The 23,034-nt window shown below is 41.8% G+C and overlaps 1 protein-coding gene across 1 annotated transcript in view; it reads left to right on the top strand.

Annotated features, from left to right (window-relative positions):
* Positions 1-23,034, top strand: part of ARHGAP15 (Rho GTPase activating protein 15) — a 503,050-nt gene that overhangs the window by 316,912 nt on the left and 163,104 nt on the right. The window contains exon 11 of the mRNA XM_006266996.4: positions 22,799-22,876. Coding sequence (XP_006267058.1) covers positions 22,799-22,876 — 78 coding nt within the window. The remainder of the gene's footprint in view (positions 1-22,798; positions 22,877-23,034) is intronic.

Below are 23,034 nucleotides of genomic sequence, written 5' to 3'. Positions count from 1 at the left end.
ATGAGGTTAGTGAGCTTTGGTGCTTGTTTAAAGGGTAGGATGAGTGGTTCTGGAAAGATCTCTTTAAGAATTGTGTCTTCTAGTATGGGTTGTAATTGCTTGAGGATGTTCTGCACAGGTTCCAGGGAAGGGTGGTAAGTCAACTAATGATGTGTGATTCAAGGGGATTTTCTTTTTGTACTGCAACAAATCTTTATGTAGTATCCAGGTGGCTCATTCAAAAGTATGACTATCCATATATAATATACATTTAACTTCTCATCCTTCTGGTATCTTCACACCACTTATCAACTTATCATCATGAATTCTGTGCACCAATGGCTCCATCACATACACAAAAAGGTAGGGAGAATGCAGGAATTTCTGTCTTACCTCTGTTGGTATGGTACTCGACTTCCTGTTTTACTGTATAATACTTTGACACATCCCATCATCTTCTCAGGAAACTCCATCCTCCATAATACTTCAAAAGTAAAATCATATTCAACCCTATCTTAAGCTTTTCCCAAGTCTAAATTAATTAATACCGTGTTTCTTTTCCTCTCTTGCACACCTGATAACATCTGTCATTAACCATAGGGTCTGGGATATCCTCTTCTCAGGAACGGCACACGTTTGTTCTTCTTGTATCACATCTGCTAAACAATCCCGCATTCTTTTGGCCAGTACTTTTGCCATCAATTTGTAGTCTCTGTTTAAAACGGTTATTGGTTTCCAGTTGCCTAACACATCTTCCTTTCCCTTCTTGAATATAAAAACTACCACATCTACAAAATGCTTCCCTACATTATGTCCCTGTATGTCTCAATTATATCTGTCCCCAGTCATTGCCAAAATTTTTCATAGAATTCCACTGGAATTCCATCTCTTCCAAGCACCTTCCCTCTCTTCCCACCCTTCTTCCCCCTTCCCAACCCAAGTTACTGTAATCAGAAAGATTTTCTTGTCCATTTTCCTTTTGAACCATTCTTCAGTCCATAACATCGTCTTCCAGTTTTTCTTTCACTTATAATCCTCTTACTGCCTCCTTTAATAATTCCTGCTTCCTTGTCTGTAGTTCTTGTAGCTCTTCCATCGTCTTCTTCACTTCTGTTTGACCGATATTTCTGAAAAATTCTCTTGTTCTTCTCTTGATCATTGTCCACTACTTCCAGATGCTTCCGTGGTATCTCTTCAGCATCCCCCATCCTTTATACAATTCCACTTATTCTTGACAGGTCTTCTCATCTTGTAATGACTGAACATTTGACTTCCACATCCCCTATCTTCACTTTTATCCAAACTCACTTCCATTCTCAACATCTGGTGTTTGCTAAAGGTCACATCTACCATCTCCTTTTTTCCAATCCGTAGCCTGTTTGACATTAATACAAAATCAATCCTCAACACTGTGTCCCACTCAGTTCCATCCTCACAATCACTTTCTTACCAGCCCATACATCTTTTAAGCATCCTTCTCTTATGATATTAATCAGTACTTTTGACAAGCTGTCTAGCTCTCCCTCCCCTGTGTCCCCTCTCCTATCTCTCTCCTCAATAATTCAATTGAAATCCTCCACCAGAATTTGCTGCCTAACTCTGCCTACATTTACCTCTAATTTCTTAGATAGGGTGATCCTTCCTTCTTTTTCAGCCAATGCATATATATTAAAAATCTGTAAGACTTTCTTTTCAAACTCCCCCACCACCCGTTGCAGTCTCCCTTTCACAATCACTTGCACTTCCATTTCCTCACTCAAGTAAAATCATGACTCCAGCCACTTTGTTTACATCCAACCATGCCCACCACATTGGACCCCATCCACATCTCCTTACAAAACACTTGAAATCCCTCTCCCATGGGAATCCACACTCCTGTAAACATATTATGTTAGCTTTGACACCACTCAATATTGGCATAACGTTATCCCATCTCTTTCTCGATAACACATTTCTGATATTTATAGATGCAATACACGGTCATGCTTGTCCATTTAAATTACACATATCTACCACTTTTGTGAGTCTTCTATGCTGCTGCTTGATGCAGTCAGCTCTAATCCTCCCCCTCTTCATATCCCTGTAGTCTTTTCCTGTTGTTTTATTGCTTTCAAAGTCAAGAAACGTTCTCCCTCATCTCAAACATATCTTTGTACATTCAAATAATTCTTGTCCTTTCTCTTTTCTTTTCTCCCACAATGAAACTTATCCTCTTAAGTTCTTCTCTCTCACTTACTGCCACATACATTTTTCAAAAATCCACATAACTTTCTCAGCTCCAATATAAAAATTCCCAAGAATTCCAGTTAGGAAAGGAGACAAGACTATTCAAATGTTCCACTTTAACCTCTAAACTTCAAACAATATTTTCTCTATATATTCATCATCCATCTTCTCTTTTCTCTTTCCCCTGTTAATACTGCTCTTATTTTCAGGCATAGATTACCAGCCACTCTTGTCTCTGGCTTCCTCCCATCTCCTTTCTCTTTGTGGGTGTGGCTTATTCCTCCCACTAGTCACCTTCTTCCTTTCAGTCACTGTTTCATTCCTCATTTCTCTTTCTTGACCTCATCTTCTCTTGTCCTTCCTGCCAACTGGACTCTTCTCATATTGCTTCCATCAGTAAAGCCTCCTCCAAAATCTCTGGTCCCACCACACCTTTCTTTCCTACTTTCTTTCAACCCCTCCTTCCCACCTTCATCCCTCCTCCATCAGACAGTCAGTCTTCCCTTCCACTCTCCAATTCAATTTTCATCTTAGGACCACTTTCGCTTCCATAACTGCCACACTCCTCTCTAAAACTGTCACCAATCCTGTGAGAACAGGCTCTGAGAACTCCTCCTCCTCCATCCTGGTGCTCTGTCACTATCCCCCTGATGCTCCTGGCACCAATCAAGGCAATAAAACTAGGCATCTGCCCAGCCACTACACTTGATCCTAGCCAAGGAATGGCCAAGAAACTATGCCACTGATGGGAACGTACCACAAAAATATGTTCATGCATCTGAATAACCTATCTGAATAAGACTTATGATAGACTTATTGTATGTGACCAGATTTCCTTCCTCCCCACACTTGCTACAGAGTTCAGGCTATCCAAAATAAGTTGTAAACCCTCGCATAGGCCCTAATTGGATTACTGACAGTAAGTGTGTGCTAAAATGTGCTATTGTCCACCAACATCTGTGGAACAGAGCTTATACCAGTGGTTCTCAATCTTTTTAGACTTGAGGTACCCCTTGATAGATGCAAGGCACCCCTCATAAACAACACAGTCCTCCTCGCTGCTGACTCTTTTTCAAGTCATGATGAGTCATGACATGGCATGTATGTTTTTACTTCCTTTTCACTCCCACAGTTGATCTGTGCTTTTCTTTCCCATTTGCAGTGATTCCTGTTTCTTCACCAGCTTTAAATGCCTGGCAAGCATCACAAAATGGGACCCAAACAGTTCACCCAGTATCCCTCTGTTGCCCCCTCTCTCAGCCTGGTGCATGTGATTAGTGTGGCCCCACCCACCATGAGGTCCCAGGACTTGTGACAGGAACACCCAGTTGTAGTCATGCCTGGGTGCTAATTAGCTTATGGTGTTGACATGGTATTTTGGAAAGAGTCACAAGATAGTGATTGAAAAAAATAGCTGCTAAACTTGCACTCCAGAAGTAGCATAGCAGTGTACTTGGGGATGTTATCCCAGCCCTTAAATACATATTGAAATACTGGAAATGAAATAGATTTCAGCAGGGGATTGCTTAAGAATATTTCAGGCAATGCTGTATAGCTGGAAGGAACCATTATTAAGTAATGATAGCTAAATTCAACTCACTGAAATGTACAGGCAAAATTCTACCTGCTATCAGAGTTGATACACTTCTCTGTCCATACATGTCATTGGATAGAGAACACAGAACAAAGAGGACATGGGTAAGAATAGTGTCTTCTGTCCTTGCACAAATAAAGGTGATGATGAGAGTCAATATTATGCCCATTGCTTCACTGCTTAAAAATCACATTTTTGTGCAATATGTGCTGTATTCCACCCCCAAATAATTTTTTGTATTAGCAATTTTACATTAATATATAAATGTACACTAGAAAAATATGGTCCTGTTAATTAAATTAATGTAACTTCATGTAAGTATATGCCCTTATTTGCAGTCATTGGCTATTTATAAAATAGTCAGATATACAATTATAAGAATTTGAGATTTTCATGTATATGTCTGCATAACCTGTAAATCAGCAGCTGGCCTTGGACATCCCTGCTTAACAGCTGCTTTTACAAAAAAAATGTGCTATTATCCACCAACATCTCAAGAACAGGGCTTATACCAGTGGTTCTCAATCTTTTTAGACTTGAGGTACCCCTTGATAGATGCAAGGCACACCTCATAAAATGCCAGCTCCTATTTTTCAATTGTTTTTGACTAAGAAAAACACTAGAGCACTTGGAAATTTCAGAATCAGTAATATTGTGTTTTTCTTTGGTCATGGGAGAAAAATTAGAATTCAAGGTGAGCTCCATTTGAAATGAGGAAATATATATCCATTTTAAGATCCCACTTTTGCTATCACGTTCTTTCTGGCAAACAGCACAGTTTGGAATCAACTTTACCCATCTTTTCTCTTTCCATTGCTTGGGCTAGCACTAACTTATTGGCCTTGAAGGACTATTTGAATCCAGAACAGTCGGCTGAATTTCAGGCTCACTTAAGATTTCTTGAACTGCTGTAGTAGTGTTAGAGTTATGTTGTAGCTGTGATAGTCCAGGAATTATGCAAGAGGCAAGGGATTTCTTTGGGTGTTATATTTTAATGGATCAACTGCATAACTGGGATAGAATTAGGTGAGTTTTTGAATGCAAGACATTCTTGTTCAGACCCAGAACCTACTTGAACTACTATGCACACCCTAGTCAGTGGTAAAATTAAGTATTCTTTCTTTTCCTTGCTAAAGGAAACTGAAATATCTAAAATGGAGCTTGTCAGAGGGGAGAGGAGAGGACTGGATCTAATTAGACTTCTCTCAAATACCCTGACAGCCCAGAGATGAACCTTTGTTCCTTATATCTACTCCTAAATATAATACTAGCAGTAACATCCAACAATAACTTCTGTGGGCCAGGTTTGGGGAAAAGGAGTAGTGAAATCCTCAGATCATAGGCATCCCATGCACCTGGGTCCAAGACAGTCCATGGTACGGTTCCCAGCTGTGCAGTCCTTCTGCCTATGGTAACCCAGAAACATCACCAGTATTGGTCAGACTGGTGAGGAGAAAGCATATGTGACAGTCTGGAGCTGATTTACTCTTGCTGTTATAAAAGTCAGCATCAATACTTGTTCCTGTTGTCCACTGAATTATCTTTAATATCAATAATTGGCTTTAGGAGTTCCTAGAGAACTTAACCCATCCCCCAGTTTGTGCCTACAGCTCCCGTTGATGTCAGTGGGGCTTACTGAGATCAGTATATAGCCCCAAGTGAAGAGATTGGACCCCCCAGGTATAGTTTCCACTTGTACTCTGCTGCTGTTCAGAAATATGGGCTTAACATTTGTGATGATGGATCCCCAAATGGAGCACAGTTTAACCAAAGTGAGAGGATTTAGCAAAATGCATAAATTCTTTGTATGCTACTGTCTATAACAGGCAGATCTTAAGTAAGTTCAGTGAGCATAAGTTACAGCTGGCTTTTGCTGGAATAGCTTATGCTCTTGACCCTCCTCAGTTGTATAGCCAATAGGGAGTTGTCAGGCTACATGTGTTTTTAAACTTCTTTCAGCTAAATCAAAGATCCAAAAGGAAAATATAGCTCTCAATGATATCATGTGGAGCTGTAACACTCCCTTGGGGGCTTGGGGTCCATAAACCAATAAATGGATTACAATGAAGCATAAATGTAGTATTTTCATTTATGAAAGACATAATCTTGAGTCTGTATTTTAATGTTACTTTAACTCTTTCATGGATAAAATGTATAACAGAGCAGATAAAGATGGAATTTTTTTAAGTATATTAAAATAACTGTGAATCAAGTATATTTTATTGCTGTCCCATTTGTGTTTTAAAAAGTTAAGAGCCACAAACCTGGAAACAAGAAATGGCAATGTTGTATGTATTTCTTGGTCATACATATACCCTGTGTCTTTTTCCATCCTCATTGACTACACCTCTAGCCGCGCTCTTGTGCTCAGAGAAGTGGCCAAGTAATCTGTTTTTTCCATAAACGTAATACTGCCACAGTACTAATCACCAGACAACATAACCGGGAATCCCCTCAGTATACAGGAAGGGAAGATGTTAGCAGGATATTATCTGTCAATTTTGGAATATGTATCCTCCCTTGGAATGGCTTGGACCTATTGACTTTTAGTGCAGATTCGGCAGACCATCTCTTCACTTGGATTTTGGGGGAGTTCTAAGTTTGGGGGCAAGATGAGGTTGGGGGGATATTGTAGTATTGTGAAGTACCAGGTGGTCTGATTAATTTAATTTTTATTGTGGGTGGGGTGTTATACTCCTGAGTAATTAACCCTGGGTCAGTTATCATGGATAATTTGTCTTTTTGTATATGGACAGGATGCTGTGTGTCGTAAGAGAGGAAGTAGGGATGAATCTATTTTATGAGGGAATAAGAATTCTGTAACCCATACTCAAAGCTGTATGTTAACTCCTGGATGCCAATTTGGTTGGGATAGCCAGAATAAAGCACACATAATAAACCACAGTGCTTAAGAAAAGAACCATATACATCTATACTTGCCCATGTGATTAAATACGGGCTATCCTGGACCAGGATAACTAAATCATAACACCTCTTACAAACAGATCCAGTAAAAAAGACCAAGATAGGAGAGCCCTGGAGGCATTTAGAGATCAAACAGAATTTTCTAATTAAGTAAATAAGTACATGCTAGAGGCAGAAGATAGGGTTTAGCATATTTCAAAAGTTTTTCAAGGGGGAAAGCTGGATCTTGGTTATTTCAAAAGATTTTTCAGGGGAAAACAGTTATTTCAGATATTAAACTGTGTTCTATAAAGTAAAATACTGTTATTTTTTAAATTGCCATTCCATCTAAATCAACAAGCTGGCATGTGTTCTTGAGGTCTGTTTGGTAGTTTTTTCCCCCCTTTGTTATAAACCTTGTTGATTTAAAAAGTGAACAAAGATGAATCAGGTGGCAAATATATTCATGTAATCATTTTCATTAATAAGATGTTATAAATAATAGAGGGATGGTTTTAAGTGTATAATTTTCTGTAACACAATTGAGATTTTTTCCACATCTTCAGCAGTAAGTTAATTAGAATCACCTGCATTTTCTTGGGCGGACACCAAATGGATTGCAAACAAAAACAGATTAAAATAGCTGTAGCTCATGGCATACAGATGACAAGATTCACAAAGAGGACAATCAGGCAATGAAAACCTCCTCTTTTTCAAACATTTTTAAAAGAAATTCAGCTTGTATGATTCCTCTGTAAAAAGACATTTATAAGTGTTTCGCTGAAAGACTAGAATGGCTTTGTTTCTGATCCCATGATGAGTGAAAGAAATGTTTAAGAAAGATCACTTTACAGAGAGACTGAGACTGAAATGTGATGACTGTGATTCAAGCCAAGCCAAAAATTACAGCTCAGAATTAAAGGGGATGGACGTGGCTTGGGAATCCATTTTCCCACATTCCTGAATCTCAATCATCCCAGCCAATGTTTAAAAGAAAATGCAGTGGAAAACAATGAGGTCACTTTGTTTAGCTGCAAAAATGAGAGCATAATGATAGCAAATATATATATTAGTGGCAACTGAAAATTTTCAGTGAACATACTGCATACTTGATGTAACTTTGATGGCATATTCAAAACAAATAGCTCCAAAGTTCAGCGTTCTTGCTTGTTACAGCGAACCTTCTGCATAAGTCTTGTTGTTCTTGTGCTATTAAACTATGAATTTCTTGGATGTCAGAAAGAGTGCTCGACAATTGAGGGGGAGATTAATGCAAAAGCAAACATGATTTAAGCATTTAATAACAATCCTGTATAACGATGAGCTGTGCAGTAGCTAAACTGCACTAATTTTGTAGTGCTGTTACCCTTATTTTTTGCACCTAAATATCTAGGTAAACATTTTACCATCATGTGATACGAAAAGGAGCAAACTACATAGAATATCCATGATCCAAAAGACATGAATATGTTTATTAAAAAAAAAAAGAATATTGACAACCTCCTTGAAATAAGATAGATTAAGGGTTGCATATGCTTCCTTTGTTACTTGTTTCCAGGATTGTAGTCATACTCACTATATGTTTAGGAAAGAGATTGTATGACATAGCTGTCTGCAGTACTGGGTGGATGGAGTCTGTGACCCAGGGAGTCCCTTGCTGTCCTATGGTCTTATATGACATTCAGTTAAGGGTTTCTTATTTTGATTTTTTAAACAAGAGCTTTTTTCATTGGGTGTGGACAGAGTATCAGAGTCTATAGAGAATACCAAACAGAACCAAGAAGTGAAAGCCATGTAGAAATACCCAAAGTTTACTAAATACTTTAAAAGTATATGACTTATTTTGTGTATTGTGAGAAGCACAAGGTAAAAACTGTTCCAGATCCAATCCAAAAATCTGAATTTTCAGTAGGATATAAATCTAAGGCTTTTTTGAGTAGGTTCCACACTATTGTGAAATACAATCATGTTGATCAAGCTTCCCCTTCTTGATACACCTTTTGCTTATCACTGGTCATGTCTATGCATGCACTTAATGGCAGAGTAGACTAATTAGCTGCAAAGTAAAGCATCACCATCTATATGTGCAATGTTATTAGACCACAGTAAACTAATTTATGCCACTGTAAGATAGTACTGTTGAGGACAGTACTATCTTACAGTGAGATAATTAACTGTGATTAATTGCACGTGTAGATGCTGACCATGGGCATACATTGCACCTGGTCATCCCAACCAGCAGGGGGCCAGACTCCTGCCTGCCACCTAGCTACATGGCTCCTCATTTTCAGCACTTTCATGCCCCAGCCAGCCTCTCCTCCACCCCAAATTCTCCATTTTTAAGGTGCATTAAAGGTGTGCCCATGTAGACATGCATCCTTAACGTGCCTTACATCAGGCTGATGCATATTAAATGTGCACATGTAGATGTGCCCTGTTTTTCTAATAGTACTGCTTGACAGTTACAAGTATTGGCATCCTCATGGGAGACTAAGCATAAATATGTAATAGGCTAGATTCCATCAGGCAAACTACACCCTCCACTGCTGAGGAAGATGGCAAAACCCCAAGGTCCCTACAAATTTGACTTAGAAGGTCACCTCAGTACAGTCAGACACTCAGGCTCGAAGCATATGAGCACGAGTGTTCTGTGCATCTCAGAATGAGTTTGCCCTTATCTAGTGTTCTGTCATCGGGGGGTCCGATCTCTGATGCTTCTGAACACACAAAAAAAAATAATCTGGATTTCATCTAGCTAATTGTCTACCGAGGGAAAATATCTTTCCTTATTTTTCCAGGTAATCAGCTTAAAGTACCAAAGCCTGAGATTTGATTCTAACCATTGTGGAACTGAAAGCATTGTGGAGACTGTAGGCAATCCAGTTGTCCCCAAAACATCTTAGGCAAGGAAATGAGCAGAGACGCATTATTCACATATCCCAAAATGCAGAAGGGACTTCTGTGACTGTTCATCCCAAACTCCATGTAAATTGGCCACATGATGTCTCCCAGAAACTGGATTAAAATACCTCTTTTGGAAATATATCCAGTCTCATTTTAAAGACTCCAACTAATGGTGCCAGAATCCACTGCCAGCCTGTTTGAATATTTAATTACCTTCATAGCTCATAAATGTTCTTATTCCCTGACTGCGTTTGTCTACCTTGTCTACCTGAGACAGACACTTGAGCAACTGTTGTATTCTGCTGACCCTTTATCAATAAGGTCAAAAAGCCACCCACGTTAGATAGGTCTATAAATAGACGATGAACAATAAACTCTGAACCCCTGCTCCCCCCTGCTGTGGGCATAGGCAGGGCAGCTCCCCACCACTGCACGCACTCCTGGGGAGCAGGGGGCACTCGCAGCCCCCAGATCTGTGCATGGGGCAGGCGCAGGCTGAGGGCTCAGGCTCTCGCCCTACTTCCCTGCCCTCAGGCCTCTGCAGCTCGGCAGGCATGACCCAGTGCGGCAAGGAGCAGCAGGGCTGAATGAGGATCTCCTCTCTGCTGTGAGCTCTGCACTGCCCTGGCTATGTGCCTCCTGCGTGTGCCACTGCTTTGAGGGGAGCAACCCCGCGCACAGGCAGCACATCACCAGGGTAGTGCAGAGCTTGCAGTGGTGAGCAGCTTCTCCATGCAGCTCAGCTGCTCCCTGCTACTCCAGGTGGTGCCTGCCAAGCTGCGGAGGTTCCTGTGGAGGTGGGTGGCGGGGTTGATGCTCTGGGAGCTGGTGGTGCAGCTGGTCCCATCAGCATATGCTAACAACATACTCCTCGTGGTCCAGGACTCAGATGTCCTGGCACAGATGGAGGACTGCCAGGCATTGTACTCAGTGGCCTCCTCTGCCCAGATCAACTGGGTCCAGAGTTTTGGCCTGGCTGTTGGTGATGGGTGGCAGGTGGGCTCAGTCCCACCACTACTCCATGGGATCAGCTGGAGCACAGGGTCGCTGCTCTACTTGGGGGTCTACCTGTCCCCCACAGACCCCTTCCCACTGGAGAACTGGCACTAGCTGAATGCAAGGATGGTGGAGCAGCTCTTGGCATAGGCAGGGCTCCTGAGAGTGCTGATGCTGAACCAGCTGGTCCTGTCCATGCTCTGGCACCACTTACACACCCTGCCTGTGTCTCCTGATGTCCTGGCAGGGCTCCAGAGATGGGCGCTGGAGTTTTTCTGGCCAGGATGGCACTGGGTCGCTGTGGAGATCCTGAGCCTCCCCTTGCAGTAGGGCAGCCAGGGCCTGCTTTGGCTCTGTTTTCAGGTCCTGATGTTCCGCTTTTAGGCCCTGCAGCAACTGCTGTATGGTGTTGGTAGCCATGTGGCATAGGACCACCTGGGGTGTGCCTCTGCTACTTCTGGGGACTCCAATACAACTGGCAGCTCCTCAGCCTATAGGGCTTCTCCCTGCAGGACCTGTGAGGGCTGCCAGAGTTCTACCAGGACCTCCTCTGGGCCTGGAGGCTGGTCTCTGCCTCCAGGTCCCCTGAAACACTCACCCAGGGTGCCAACCTGCTCATTGAGCCCCTCCTCTGGAACCCCCAGCTGGAGGTGCTGACTGCAGAGGTGCTCTGATTGCAACAGAGGTTGATCCTGGCTGGTGTCACCTGTATCGGAGACCTCCTGGACTATGATAGGCAGGAGTGGGTGGACCCTGTTGCACTGGCCCGGCACATGGGTCTACACATGCAACCTGCCATTTGGTCCAGGAGGTGAAATCTGCTCTATCTCCTAATACCCTTGCCCTTGTTGGCCAGGTCCTGCACAGTGGTGGTCCCTGCCCCCTCCATGTCCTCCAGCCCACCGGAGTTTGTTGTGGGGCAGGCACCTCACCCAGCCTCACAGCACTCCCTGCTCCACCACCTAAGCTGGCTGGAGGACACCACACCGGGCGGCTTTTCCACCATCCATTGCCACCACCTCTACACACTCATGTGCCACACAGTTCATCATGCCACTCTCACGTCCCGCCCAGACACCAAGTGGCAGGACCTGCTCAGCAAGAGTGTGGCTGGGGCACCCCAGTGGCTGAATCCATACTCCACCTTCATCCCACGAATGACTGGGGACCTCAGCTGGTGGTTCCTTAAAGGGCCATCACCACGGGTGTGTATGTGGTGAGCTTCACAGACACCCTGGTTTCCTAGCGCACATGACCCTTGAGTGTGCCAGGCTGTAGCCCCTCCATCTCCAGAACCTCCTCCTGGGGTTGTGGGTGAACTTCACCCCCCACCTTTTTGTTTTTGGTCACCCCATCCATGCCCCCACCAAGTCCCAGGACCTCCTGGTCAACCTTCTCCTAGCCTGAGACAAATGGGCCTTGTACTTGACCAGGAAGGAGGCTCTGGCTGGGAAGGTACCTGTAGACTGCAGGGCCACTTTCCTTTCACTTGTCCATTTACATTTCTGGGCAGTGTCCACTGGCTCCTTGGATGCCTTTGAGGACTGGTGGCTGTGGTCCAGGGGGCTCTGCTTGGTGCCCCCCTCAATTGCACTCATTTTCATGTTTTGACCCTTTGACTCTAATATCACTCCTGTCCTGTTTTTTGCCTTCATTGTCCTATGTATTTTGTTGTAGCATTCACTCATTAGCCCCCATAAAATAGGGGCTACTAGTTAGCTGGATGGGCCTTAGGGCCCATGGTATTTGAATGTTAGAGATAGACAGGAGCTTTTGAGGTCCAGCCAGCTGGTATCTGGGGACACTACTGCTGAAGAAGCCCTAGCCTGAAGTGGTCCCTGTCCCATCTACCCACTTCAACAGTCTGGCAGTGGGGTCTGCTGTCTAGCTGTGACCTGCTGCCACCTGCAACAGCATCTGCCCCCTTGGACCTGCGGCCCCATGACTGGATGCCTGCCAGACCCAGCTGGGGTGCCCCCACTCTGCCATTGGGGCAGCTATTGCCCAGAGTATGTGCTTCTTGTGGTGGCCCACTTTGAACTGTCCAAGTGTGTCCTCTTGGCCTCAAATGGCCAACAGATCAGCCACCCTGTCTGCCCTCCAACTGGGTCCCCAGTGCTGGCACTGAACAGGTTCCTCTACCCAGGTCTCGCCACTTATCTCACCAGCAGAGATCGTGGTGTTCCCAATTTACAAATTGCAAATACTTGGATAAGAAACCCAAATTCTTTCATTAAAATACCCAAAATAGTGTTTTTTCACTATTAAAATGAAATGCCACTATATATAGAGAGATCACTTGGGCAATGTTTTATTGATATATTAACAAGTTTAAAGCAATTTGGAAGTCTACCAGTGCCTCTATCATTATAATAAAATCAATTCTAAATATCTATACACTTTGGCATTTACGACTGGCTTTTTTGTCGTAGAAAAATCAGAGCTGCCCCTACCCCCTTCACTCACCAGGATGTGCAGTGCTGAGCAGCACTGATATGCCAGTGCCCTCCCCCTGCCCTTGCCCCTCACTCTCAACCCATATCCTGCACCCTGCCCCAGTCCCCTCACTGACCCACAGGGTCAGGTGTGTGGGTGAGGGATTTGTGGGGGAGACTTGTGGGGTGCGGGGTTTGTGGGTGGATTGTGGGGACATCGTGAGTGTGGGAGGGACAGGTGGGTCCCCTGTCCCCCACAGGGCTCAGCCCCCCTGCACAGCTCATGAACTGCCCCCCCCATAGGAGCCACATCCCCCCAACAGGGGCCCAGAGCCTCCCCATAGGGGCTACAGCACCCCCATGCATGGCCCACAGATCACCCACAGCAGCAGAAGTCATTGGGACACTCAGAGACCTCCTGGTACAGCCCCCCCACATGGTACGGGGCAGCACGGCTTGGCCCTGGCCACCTGGCACCTAACGCTGCCTGTGCCATATCGCACAGGTGCAGCCTGGAGTAGTGCAGCACCATGTGCCTTCAGGCAGCTCTGGGCCACTCAGGCTGGCACCCAGGGCCCCATGCTGCTCGCGGGGACCACATGTTGCACCAGGCTGTGTCCTGCATCCATGAAACTGGCTCAGACAGGGCCCATGCATGCAGGACCCAGCCCACCATGACAGGTAGTCCCCATGAGCATTGTAAAGCCCCAGGTGACAGCCTGAGTGGCCCAGAGATGCCCAAAGGTGCATGGCTCCACAGTGAGCTGGCTAGGCCCACACAATTTGGCACAGGCAATGCCAGGTGCCAGGTAGCTGAGGCTAAGCTGCGCTGCCCCATGCCATGGTGGGGCTTTGCCAGGAGGACTCTGAGTGCCCTGATGGACTGCTGCTGTGAGGTGGGTGGGGGCTGTGAGCCATGTGGGGAGCAAGCAGGGGGCCCACACTTCCTGAGCAGCCCCCCCACACCCACAGTCCCCCACGACCTCACAGCCTCCCTGCTTCAGTCCCCCCCACCCCCAGTCCTTTACTTACCTTCAACAGAGCCGGGCTCCAAGCAGTCTGCATCAGTCCAGGCTGCCCCACACGTGGAGGCAGCATGCTTCACCACCAAGGCAAGGGGCAGCCATAGAGATGCTCTGGCTGGCTACCAGAGTGTCTCTTTGGAGGACCCAAGCCTCAGGCTGCCCCTTTTTGTATTTTTTTTTTTATATATGTATATATATATACCTGGATATCCTGGTATCAAAAATTGAGCCCGCTGCAAATACGCAACATGGGGAATTTTTTTTTTTCGTTCCCAGAGTGCCTCTTGCTATGTCTTAAACTGCTTTGAGATACAGCAAGAGGCATGTGCAGTCTCATCTGGACGTGCCCAATGGGCATGGTCAGATGCGTGTGGGGCTGCAGCTTAATGAACCTGAATTTTGTATTCAGAAAATTCAGGCACATTAATGGCACGTGCAGATGCAGAAGACAGATCATTGTACTTCTGCTTGATATTCTGCTTTTTATACCTTTTTGCCTGAACTGTAGGCTCATGTTTGCCAGGTTATCTATGATGAGCTTCTGAAGTTTTTTCTGTGTAACTGCTATCCAAGACAGAGTCTTCCATATTGTAGGTATATCATGCATTCTTGGTTCCCAACTTTTGGCAACTCATTTTGTTACATTGTGAACATTTAATTCGGAAATTTAGATCTACCTGGGTGCATCTACACGTGCAATTAATGCTACTGAATATACTCCGAAAAATAATCCTGATGTCATCATCTAAATGTGAGTTTAAGCACAGTAATTTACTATGCTGCTAGATACCACTTATATCTGACAGTGCAGTCAGTTAGTCTACTATGCCCTAATTGCCATGCACATGTAAATAGTGATGCTTTACTGTGAAGCAAATTAGTCTACTACACTGTAAATCATGTTGTTTAGATGCAACCCCTGTTTCCATAACCTATCCTCCTAATTTTTGTACTCTGTCAATCTTTGTGTGATCTATAAATTTTATTAGAAAAGATGTTATACTATTGTCTAGGTCATTAATAAAAATATTACATAGTATTAAACTGTGAACAATCCTTTGAGGACCTGCCAGAAACATCCCTATGGATTGATGCGTCTCCATTAACAACTGCATTTTAAGATCTGTCACTGAGTCAATTTTTAATGTATGTAACATGACCTCATTAATTCCATATAATCTAAGTGTATTAATCAAAAAGCCATTTGGTTCTAAATCCAGTGCTTTGGAGAAATCCAAATAAACCATATTGATAATATTGCCTTTATCAACCAAACCTCTAATTATGTCAAAAGAAAGACAACAGATTTGCCTAACAAGTCCTACCTTCCATGAAACTATGCTGAAGTTAAATACAGTAAAAGTGGTGTTTACTGGCATTTAAGTAACCGGAACACTCTATTAACTGGAATTTCTGGCCAACCAGCCAGACGCAGGGGTGTGGGAAGCTCACACACTTCAGGGAAAGCTTGCTGCCATCGCCACCCACCACCCTGCGCTGCTGCTGTTCCGCACACCCACCCACCCACTCCACGTGCAACCCCCATCCCCCTTCCCCCCCTTCGCATCTGACTAAAAAGCCCCTGCCCTCAGGTAGCTGGAAATTTTATATAACCAGCACCGTCCTTAATGCACTCATGCCAGATAACAAAGCTTTTACTGTAATTATATATTTAGCTTTAAATGATATATTTACAGGATAAAATCAATCAACCTACCTGTGAACTTAGGCCATCTATAGGCCATCTCTTTCACTATTTAAATATTGAAACTAAGTTGGTAGTCCTCTAAAACTTTGAAATTTCTCTTGATTTCCTACTTAGTTCCTTTAGGACAGTGGTTCTCAACCTTATTAGACTCAGACAGCTCTCAGAAAATGCCATAACCTAGTTTCACTATTTTTTTTTACCATGGAAAAATCATACAGTGATTTTTCTGTTGCAAAGAACACAGAAAGACGCAATAGTTTTTTGACAGTATTGATTCCTATTTGAAATCTATGGATTTATCTTGTGAATCATGTTTAAGTATTTGTACACCTAACAGTACTAACATTGTGCAGTGCCCTGCATCTCCCTAAAAGTATCTCAGATGTATACTGGGCTCCTGCAACACCCTGGTTGTAAATCCTGCTTTAGGATTATTGGATATCAGTTATCTGGGCCTGCTCATTTTAAGATGTTATGTCATATACTTTAAACTAAGGATAGCTTCTTTCCCAGAGGAGTATTTTCATTGTGTCTGTATAACTGTGATTCTCTCGGCATTCCCTAACAATTCCCAAGTTTTAATAACACTCCCTACATTAAAGTTAAGTTCTCAGCTATGCCAACAGCTTATTTTAGTTTAAGAAAACTGGCCTTATTAAAGTTGTATGTGTATGCATGTGTGTGTGTGCAATATATATATATATATATATATATATATATTTGGTGCCAGTATATATTGGTGTCAAAATTTGTTTGCACAAGGTAAATGCAACCAGATCATGATTTCTGGTACCAAGGCAACTGCTAAGTCAGTGATTAACTTGTTCATCAGATTAGGGTTCAGTATTGAGTTACCCTGTATTGTATGCAAGACTTTTGTTTTCCCATCACTCTAGATCTCTATCACTCTGTCCTATCTATTTACACAGGCAGTGTATCATGCTCACCTCTGGAGTTCCTTTTATGGACTGAAAAAGGAGTCCAGTTGCAATATTTGCAAGCCAGGTTAGAAAGTCTGACATTTTTCCGTCTCATTAATATGAACCTTTGATAGGCTGAATGAAGAGACAGCAGAAACAGAGACTGAAAATTGGCTCAATGTCAGCAGATGAAAAAGGGGATGTAGAAGTGTTATATTTAAATGGATGGTTGTTCAGGTGTTCACACACAGCTTAAATCACCCTAAAAATGATGTGCCTCATCTAAAGTGAGTTCACCTCTGAGTTAAACTCATTTTACATTGACCTAGGTTAACATGATTTAAAATGGGTTAACCCAGCTTAGTGAACATCTCTGTGTATTCACAGCACAACCCCAGAGCTGGGAAGTCCCAGCCATTCACCCATCCCCAGAGATTTGCTGTTCCCCTGACCAGGCTATTTTTATCCCCCAGCCACCATCTCCCCGTGGACCCACCAGCACCCTTTGGATTTATCAGCCCCCTTCCCCCATGAATTTGCTAGCCCCCACAATCCCACCAGCCTGCATCCCCAAGTTACTTACCTCAGGCTCCCATGGTTCCTGGCATCAGTGAACACCTGCATGTACCACTCTTGGTTTAGGTAACTTGGTAAAATGGGCATTTAGTGAATGCCTCTAAGCAGCTTAATTTAAGCTGCCTAAACCTAAATCAGGTCCTACAAACACCTGTTTGTACCCAAAATGTGTTCTATGGATCTTCTGTGCTGTATGGCCTTATTCCAACCAGTTTGACATGGCTGACATAGTTTACAATAAAAACCATTTGGTTTTTTGTTTTTCAACTTAATTTTCTTCTGTATTTCTGATTTCTGTATCTTCACATTGTCTTCCACAAACCATGCCTGTACATAAACCTGTAGTATATCAAGTGACACCCTCTCTGTGTGTGAATATGAATGGTACCTGGCATATATTGGTGTCTTAGACTTCCAGGTCAGTGCAGCAGAAGCAAAAAAAAAATAATATTTTAAAATATATATTATATTTTTATGCACTGAGCTGGAAATAAGAAGCCATACCATATTTGCAAACCTGCTCTCATGCCATCTCTGCACCCCCTACTTTTCCCCTGCCCTTACCCTGCAGCCTTGAGTCCCTGCCCCCCCTCCCCATCTCCCCTCAACACTGCTTCTACCCTCTTACCCCCCACCACTTACTTTTGCTTTGGTGCAGGCAGGCTCCATCTGTACTGCAGCCTGGAGCATGGAGCACAGCCCCAGCCCAGCCCAGCCCCATGGCAGCAGTGCTGGTTCTGCGTCACTGCTACAGCACCTGGCTGCAGCTGTGCTCTTGTGCTCCTCAGGGTTCAACATGGACAGAGCCTGCTGGCATGGAGGAAAGGTAAGTGGGGGAAGGTGCAAGTAGGAGCAAAGGTTTCAGGGGAAGGGAAGATGGGGAAAAGGAGGGTTGGGGCCTCAGGCTCTAGGGGGCAAGCACAAGGGAGGATATTGGGTGGGGGGCAGCCAGGGGGCAAGCTGCTTGCCTTCCCACTGTCTGCTCTACTGCATCCCTACCACCGGTCCCCCACTATCCCTCTACTGCCTGCTTTCTTATTGCCCTCTTCTTTGCTTGTCTCCCCACCACATGTAGTGGGGGTGGGGGCAAATTTAAGACAATCCTCCAATAATTAGATGCTATGCATAAAAAATATATAAACTTTCCATATTTGGAATCTAATTTTGGGGCATCATCTTGAATTTAAGGTCATCTTGATTTGGGTTATATATGGAAAATGTAATTATCTTTATCTTGGCAAAGGAAGATTGCAGATAACCTTGACTTCTGTTTTTGTGAGATGGCTAAGTTGTTTTTGAGGCATTTTTCTTGCCATATGCATTACAATCCAATTGGTATATTCTCAAATGTCTGCTCCTTTTAATGGCTTCGTATCGGACTTTTTGTGCTCCATGACATTTTTTAAAATGGGTTTAATAATCTATTGGTAAAATAGAGAGAAAAACAAGAGAAAAAAAAAACATTACAGCTTAGGGAAATATACCCTGTTTATGCTCTCTTAAATATTTGTAAAGATATCCCTGGGTATCTGAGCCCTCAAAATAGTTTATAATACAACAGCGTGATTACATAATGATACTTTAGTTGTAAAACATATGATCTTTTTGTTTATGGGGAAGCATAATAGGCTTCTTTGAAATACAATAACTTTTGCCCGAAACATGACTAATTTTAAACAAAAGGACTAACTAAAAATGGATTTCTTCACATGTGCACTTTATTTTTTGTTGTGCTTCTTTTTGTTTAATGGTCTACACATCTTAATTCTGTACCTTTTTCAGTAAACGGCTATTGTTAAACTTTTAAGAGCGCCATACTTAGAAATTTATCAAGTACTAAATAATGAAATAGAGTGATCATTCTAAAAAATTGTAAATGAGAAAAGAGTAGAAAAGTGGATGCAAATTTTAAAAAGAAGGAAAAAAAAGAAATTTTCCAAAATATTCAGTTTTCGGTAAATATCACAAGTGACATGTCTCAGGATACCAAGCCAGGTCTAATTAGTGCTATTAAACATGAGAAAAATATGGAGTTTCATAGGTATAAGATAGGGCAGGATCTTACACTTCCCTAGAATACATGTTATTAATGAGAACTCCTGTTTCAAATAGAAATAGATTACCTTATTCAAAGAAACCATAAGAACTGTCCTGAACATTTAGAGTCTCTAATATCAAACTCAAACTGACCGAGTTTTGCAATATCTGCATAACTGTGTCCTTTGTAGCTTTCCTTTGTTTTACTTGTCCTCTACACTTCCAGATTTCATCTGGAACTAGAAGTGCCATAGTAAAGCAAGAAAAGCTATTTTTGGAAATTCTAAACTCAGCTAGAAACAGAAAACTAAATATCTCATAAGGTAGCATGTTCTTATGAAAGCTTCAGCCTAGTTATGCAGAGCAATTCAGGTAACTTTTGATGATGTTATGTATGTCAACTGAACCTGAATTCTGTTTTCTTTTAGTTTTCTCACCAGTAATTTCAGTATATCCTAAACCATGATATATGACTGCTTTTAGCACAAGCAATGTTACACACTGCTCATATTTTGGCAGATAAACAAGTATATTCTGGAGTCTGTCCTTATCCTAGATTTCATTCTGGAAAGCTCATAAGATTTATGGTGGGAATAACTTGGGACAGCTGCATTCTTTCCACTGAGTTTTAACTACCATTTAGTCGATCATTCCTAATTGTGAATCCATCCTATTCTAAGCTTCCTGAAAAGAAAAAAAAAAGAGTTGTTATCCTCTAGGGGGGAAAAATCAGTGATTTATCTCAGTGATAAACACCATTTTAAAACATGAGAAGGTCAGCATATAATGAACAAATACTCAGACTTTATTATAATAAATATTTTCTTTACTGAAATGTTCTCTACCACCATACTTTAATGTCAGCAGTAGATAGAAAACTTTGAAAAGACTTTTGTTTCATCTTGTTCCCTAAGTATTTATATCCTGCTGTGAAGAAACACTGACAGCAGAGCAGAGATGTTTTTATTCTTGATATAAAGGTGCCCTTAAAAGTGAATTTCTTTGAAAATTGTTCACAGAATCAAAATATTGGAACCTTGAGGCTATCTCTCTTTCTTAAAATTATTCTTGGCCAAATTGGAGTTCCAAAATAAGTAGTTTACAATCCAGCTAGGATAAGTCGGTCATGAAAAGGATGTCCAAGTCTACCAATTTACATTGGTTTGGTCTGGCTTAATTTTTAAATATTTTGAGACAAAGTTGATGGCATGTGAATTCTTTGATTGACATAACACTCTTAGGGTTTTTCCTGCTGTCTGCCATATTGTATAGTATCAAAATGAAATGGTAATCAGACCCTATTTCTGACCTAAGTCATTTTAGGACAATAATAATTCACTTATATTTTACATATCATTTTGCAAGATGTAACATCCTTCAGTTTGCTCAATAGTTTGTCATTTTCACTTGCTATAGATCATTGAAATAGCATGATTTAAATCAATGGGCTGAGGTATTTCAAAATGGTGTTGCTAATGTGAGAGATTGTTATCATGCAGAAAGCTTACATGTGTAGTTTTGACATGCCCCGTGTCTCAAAGGACTGAGAATTGAATTAATCTGAATGCAAACTGACATTAATCTTTTAACATCAGTTTGTTTGTTTGTTGGTTGGTTTGTTCTTCTTTTTTCCTTTTACTTTCTGGTTTAGATCAACTCACATGTCATTTAGCTTGCTGAAAGTCTGAACCTCTGACCACAAGAGTTCCACATTCCTAAACTAGGGATTACTCTTGCTGTCTCACTCCCCCCTAGCTAAGAGAGGGTAAGACTGTTAGGCTTTAGGATAGAGTTGCATTACTTAAACATTTCAGTGACTTCCATTTGCTCATATGTTATGTATCCAGCACATGGATAGATTCCAAGTATTCTTGATTACCAAATCCTTTTTGATTTCTCTTAGATAAACTTTCATTTTAGTCCCCTGTAACCAAAGGGGATCTTCCTGAAATGAATCATCATTTTCAGTATTAGCTTTCATGGCAACCCACAGGTGCAGAACAGAAAATGATATAGATTGATATAAAAAGCATTTATAACCAAGGTATATTACACAATGATTATTCCAATTTAAAGCAACTCTTATGTAAATCAAATCAAGATGTTTCTTGTACAGCTAGCTAGAAAACAAGAATACCTTTTTTGTGAAAAAAATTCAAAATTTTGATGTTTCAACAGTTGTTTTCACTCTACATTGAAAGCGAAACTAGACCTTTGGAATTTTTTCTGGGAGAAAGAAACCCCAGTTTAGCTCAGTGGTTATTTAGGGCATTTCCTTGGGAGATGAGAGAGACCAATATGCATTTGATTCAGAATCCTCATTCATACTAGGCAAATGTCCTAATTATTGAAGTCTTGGTTTTTCAGGCCTTCTCCCTCTGATTTTGGAAAGAAATTTCTCCTGGAACCTGAAAAACCTTCCCTTTAAAAGTTTATGGAAATTAATATATTTCCTGTGAAGTTTTGATTTTGACAAATCACAGCGTTTCCCAACAAAAAATGTTTCTTCCAATGGTACACGATCAGATTCCAAGTGAAAAAGCCCATTTTGGAGCAAATGCTCTTTGCCTTCTTGACCTACCACTTTTAAATTTCAAATTGCAATTTACATTTTGGGGTTTTATAATTTTGAGCATACACATTCCTTCTACTGCTTGGACTATGCTTCAGAAATTCACCTTGAATTATAAGAATGCCTATAGACATATCAACCTACAGTCCTGTCTACTGTAGGAGATAGATAGTATGTCATTATAAGGAATGTGCCAAATAGCTTCACCCAGAAAAAGACACCTGAGCAGACATAACAGAGGAATGGGAGTATTTCGTTGTCCTTGTAAATGCATTTGGCTGGCCTTTATTATTGCAGTAATAAACTCCAGAGCACAAGCTATTTGGGATATCATAGCATGCCATCTTCAAACACAATTGATGTGATGCAAAACCAAATCATAGCAGAACTGTATTAATAACTGATACAAACATCATCTTACATGTATCTTAATTACATGGCAATCATCTAACAGTTTCCACACAATACCAGAAATGCAATTCATGACCTTCAGCTGAAAAAAACCTGAGTCTCTACCTGAAAACCTCTTCAAGCCCAGTTAATGTAAATAATTAATATACACTTAACCAAGTCTGATATTCTATCCTACAGAGGCTGTGTGTGAACACACAAGCCAATACTGCACCATCTTTTCCCATCTAATTGGAATGTCTCTGCTTATACTGCATGCCTTCTAATAGAATTACTAGAGCATTATAATTAGATATCTTGGGTTCAATTGAATTAATCTACAATTTTTTTCTTTGTTGTTTTTATCAGGCAGGAGTCATCATATGCTTCTAGTCTTTGTCAGGTGGATTATTATCTGGTTGTTCACTATAGTATTCTTCCCTATATTTGTTAGGACATTCATGGTTTCTTGACAGACATCTCAAGTAAAATACTCACATGAGCCAATATGAAATATGTTTTCCTTTTTCAGGTCTGGATGTTGATGGAATATACAGAGTCAGCGGCAATCTGGCAACAATACAGAAGTTACGATTTGTTGTCAATCAGGGTAAGTGATTCCTTCACCCTGGTAATGTTTTGTTTAGTACTTAACTGTCTCAGATGACAATATTTCAGAATCTGCTGCATGCTAGTGGCAGAGAATGATGAGCTATATTTTGGGAAAGAGAGAAAAAGAAAGGTAGATATAGCAAACAAAAGCAAAGA

The sequence above is a fragment of the Alligator mississippiensis genome, chromosome 4 (assembly GCF_030867095.1).
Source record: "Alligator mississippiensis isolate rAllMis1 chromosome 4, rAllMis1, whole genome shotgun sequence".
NCBI lineage: Eukaryota > Metazoa > Chordata > Crocodylia > Alligatoridae > Alligator > Alligator mississippiensis.
The sequence above is the reverse complement of the archived record's forward strand: the minus strand, read 5'-3'. Positions and strand labels throughout refer to the sequence as shown.